The 4,244-nt window shown below is 37.8% G+C and overlaps 1 protein-coding gene across 1 annotated transcript in view; it reads left to right on the top strand.

The window, feature by feature from the left end:
- Window positions 1-3,670, top strand: part of LOC107576270 (solute carrier family 25 member 38-B-like) — a 4,342-nt gene extending 672 nt beyond the window's left edge. The window contains exons 2-5 of the mRNA XM_016262484.1: window positions 220-399; window positions 499-667; window positions 752-918; window positions 2,054-3,670. Coding sequence (XP_016117970.1) covers window positions 220-399; window positions 499-667; window positions 752-918; window positions 2,054-2,176 — 639 coding nt within the window. The 3' untranslated portion in view covers window positions 2,177-3,670. The remainder of the gene's footprint in view (window positions 1-219; window positions 400-498; window positions 668-751; window positions 919-2,053) is intronic.
- Window positions 3,671-4,244: the final 574 nt, after the last annotated feature.

The following is a 4,244-nucleotide window of genomic DNA, read 5'->3' as shown; positions in this document are numbered from 1 at the left end:
ATCTTGAACCGAAGCCGTTTGATAGCACGGTTCAGAAGATGGAGAACTAGCTACAACTAGTAGTAAAAAGTAAGAGATGTTTGATTCATCTCCATGCTGCCGCTTGAACTGAACTGGTTGACAAAATTTCAGTGCATCACTGGTTTTTTTTCTTTTTTGTATATCAAATAGTTTCACTGTTCATCTGTCTCACTGTTTATCTCTCTTTGTCCCCTACAGTCGTTCATGCGCTGTATCCCTGGTGTAGGGATCTACTTCAGCACATTTTACTCGCTGAAGCAGCACTTCTTCCAGGATAGGTCTCCGAACGCTGGGGAGGCAGTGTTGCTTGGGGCGGGGGCTCGTTGTGTGGCAGGTGTGGCCATGCTGCCCATCACAGTCATTAAGACTCGTTTTGAAGTGAGTATTATTACTCAGCTCTGACACTGTATGCACATTGAAAATGCATGTTTTCTGCTGAATCTGTGTGTTTATTCACTGTTACATGTTTTATTTCAGAGTGGGCAGTACAATTACATAAGTGTAGCTGGTGCTCTTAGAAGTATGTGTCAGAATGAAGGTCCCAGGGCTCTTTACTCCGGGCTCACAGCAACTTTACTCCGAGATGCCCCGTTCTCTGGCATCTATGTCATGTTCTACAGCCAGGCCAAAAAGGCTTTGCCACAGGGTGAGCTTCTGATCAGTCATGATTGGGATGTAATCTGAGGATATGGCATTGTTTAATAATGTCTGCTCTCTTTCACTCGCTCAGAGATCAGCTCATCCTCCTTTGTCCCACTGGTTAATTTTGGCTGTGGTGTGGTGGCTGGTATTTTGGCCTCTCTAGCCACTCAGCCAGCAGACGTGATCAAAACCCACATGCAAGTGAGCCCAGCGTTGTATCCCAAGACCAGCGATGCTGTACGCCATGTTTATACTGTAAGCATCGTGGGATAAAACATATTTGTTGAACTTTAGTGAGCTTTGAAAATGTTTTAATACAAAATTCAAAATTTGTATTTAAATTATTTTATTCATCAAAGAAACCTGAAAATATGTATCACAGTTTCCACAAAAATTGTTGAAACAATTTTAAACATTGATAATAATAAGAAATGTTATTTAAGCAGCAAATCAGCATATTAGAATGATTTCTGAAGGATCATATGACGCTGAAGACTGGAGTAATGATGCTGAAAATTCAGCTTTGCATCACAGGAATAAATTACATTTTAAAATATATTCAAATAAATAAGTTCTTTTAAATTCTATTTCACAATATTACTGATTTTACTGTATGTTTGATCAAATAAATGTAGACTTTGAGCATAAATGACTTGCTTTAAAAACATAAAAAAATCTTTTGAACAGTAGTGTACCATATTTACTTACTTTATAAACATTTCTAGGCTTGTGCAGATTCATGATATTTGTAAAGAAAATATTTGTTGTCATAATCTTAGCTCAATTTTTTAGGGGTGGGAGAAAAAATTGATTGTCCAATGCACCGTGATTCTGTCTTCAAAGATTATGAATCTGAACATTTCAGAATAGACTCTGAGCTTGGTTTTTTTCCAGCATATGACACGTGTGCGCACTAGAGACAACCGCGGCAGGCTTCATTGCACAGGATATGCAACGTGAATGTTAGAAAAAGGTAGTTAGCCGCACACTCCAAAGAGTCCAATGAAGACTGAAGAAGTCTAGAAAACAATTTATTTTATAAATTGCATATTAGTTTGGCCATTTATATTCTTTGCTATATGCAATTTATAAAATGAATCATGTTTTTCTAGACCTCTTCAGTCTTCATTTGACTCGGTGTGTGGCCAGCTACCTTTTCTGTTCAAGTTTTTCCTTGACTCTACGCACCTGAAAGAAAAGCAACTTTTTGTCAATTTAGAGCGCAACGATTTCTTTTGATTTCTAAAAATCTGTTTTTAAACACATTTGGTGTACTTTATGTTTGGAGTTCATACTGTGTCAGTTTCTTTAGTCACATTTTTGTCAGCATATTAAAGTCTCTTAGACTAAGTCAGTTACAGAATTTTAATTCTTTTCTCTCTGATTTTAGAAACATGGCTTGAGCGGGTTCTTTCGAGGAGCAGTTCCTCGTTCCCTGAGGAGAACCCTCATGGCTGCCATGGCCTGGACTGTGTACGAGCAGCTGATGGCACGCATGGGACTGAAGTCCTAAAGACACCCGACGCACTTTATGTGTGGACTTCATTCTGTGTGTGTCCGTTACAGGAGTGTGTGCTTTTCAGATGATGGCGTTCTATTATCCTTGAAGGCTTGATTAAAAAAACAAAAGCATCTAGTGTTGGCTGAGGTACCGGTAATAGTAAGTTTGTGTGTGCGTGATTGTCTGTGTGTGTTAGCGTTTTCAGGTGCAGTGAGTCTTTACCCCGTGACATCTCTGACAGTGACATTCCTAAATTGCCACATTGTGAGTTTGTCTGCCTGCATATTGAGACAGGGGTCCGCACTGAAGAATACCAATGAGAGACTGCTGAATCATGTGCCGTCAGCTCACAAGAAAACACTCCTTTCACAAGAAGAAAATCCCCCTCTTGGCAACGAACCTTAGAATACCACATGTTTCAGTGTCATTGAAAAGTGCCCACCTTTGCAGGGTTTTCAGAAATGCACGACTCCAAAGACTAAGATAGTTCCTAAGCCTAAATCCTTTTTAGTCGAGGATGAGGCTTAGTGGGTGTCCAAGAGACTGGTGTTACAAAGACATGTTGACATAATACTCCAGCACTCCGACAATCAGACCGAATTACTCTAGGGCTGAGAAACTCAACTGACAAAACATTACTGTCTCACCAACATACTCTTTTCCGACTATAAATGCTCGTCTCTATGCGATGATTTGTGCTGTTCTACTGATTTCCTGTGCTGTATGACTGGATGGGTTTATCAGTGCATTTCAGTGTTTATTTCTTTTTTCCTTGAACGCTCACTCCTTGGCACAGACAAAGCCAAGATTTGGATTGAATGAGACTTCATAAGATATAGACCTGGAGAAACATTTAATATTTATTAAAGAAACCGGGGAGAACAAGTGTTATTGTTCCTGAGAAACAATGTTTGAAGTGGAACGTATCGGTGAGAAATTGCAATACCTAATTTATCGTATTCGCAAACATGTTGTCGGATAATTTTAATGGACTTTTTGTCGTATTGACATTTTGTGTAAAACCACTGTAAGATGCCATAGTGTCATCGGTGGTGCTCGGTGTGAACACAACAGTGTAATGTTATTTCAACATGACCCATAGGGGCAATTTTAGGAAGTCTGTTAAAAACATGTCCGGGTGGTTGTTCACCCTTAAAATTAGTAGAGAAAATGAAGCGTATGAGAACCATTAGGATTTTTGGCATTGTAACATTAATTTAATTCCTGTTAGGCACATTTTCTCCCCAATTTGTCATTACTTTAATGTGAATTTATTTATATATATATACACACACACTTAATATTAACACCATGGTAGTCTTTGTTGTCCTGCCAGTAATGTGTTTTTTTTTTCAGCAAATTACAGTAATTTGTAGTATAAAACCTTTGATAATAATGGGAGAAAAAACTCAATGCAGGGATGCATTACAATGGGAATTTAGGGGAAATATACTTAATTGTCATGTAAATAATGTCACAATGCAAAAATCTTTATGGATTTGAAATAGATTTTGATTTATTTAAGCCAAATATAATTTCTTTCTTTTGTATTTTTTTTCCTCTTGAAATTTTGGGGGTTAATATCATGTGGACATGATCATGTTCACCCCTTGTTCTCTCAGTTTTCTTGGTGATAGTACTTTACCATTTGCCACTGTATATACTTTGAGTGTTCGTACTGTATGTGCACTGGTTAGCAGTGTTGGGGAAAGTTACTTTTAAAAGTAATGCATTACAATATTGCGTTACTCCATAAAAAAGTAACTAATTACGTTACTTAGTTACTTTTTATGGAAAGTAATGCGTTACGTTACTTTTGCGTTACTTTTTAAATCTGGACAGGGCTTGCTTGTTTGTTTTTAAAATAAAAAAGTTCTATTTTTGGCGAATATAAAAGCCTTTCACACCAAAAGTGAAATGAATAAGCCTCAGGCTGAAGGGAAAGTCAATTTACGTCCGTACAGTAGAATGCAGAAGAAGACATTTCAACACACTTCAGCAATAAAACAAGACACACAAATGTCTAATTTGTGCTTATTAGTACGGTTGAACTGGATCATCGAAGGTCAGAAGCAAAGAC

Source organism: Sinocyclocheilus grahami, unplaced genomic scaffold, assembly GCF_001515645.1.
Source record: "Sinocyclocheilus grahami isolate Dianchi unplaced genomic scaffold, SAMN03320097.WGS_v1.1 scaffold3418.1, whole genome shotgun sequence".
NCBI classification, from domain to species: domain Eukaryota; kingdom Metazoa; phylum Chordata; class Actinopteri; order Cypriniformes; family Cyprinidae; genus Sinocyclocheilus; species Sinocyclocheilus grahami.
The sequence above is the reverse complement of the archived record's forward strand: the minus strand, read 5'-3'. Positions and strand labels throughout refer to the sequence as shown.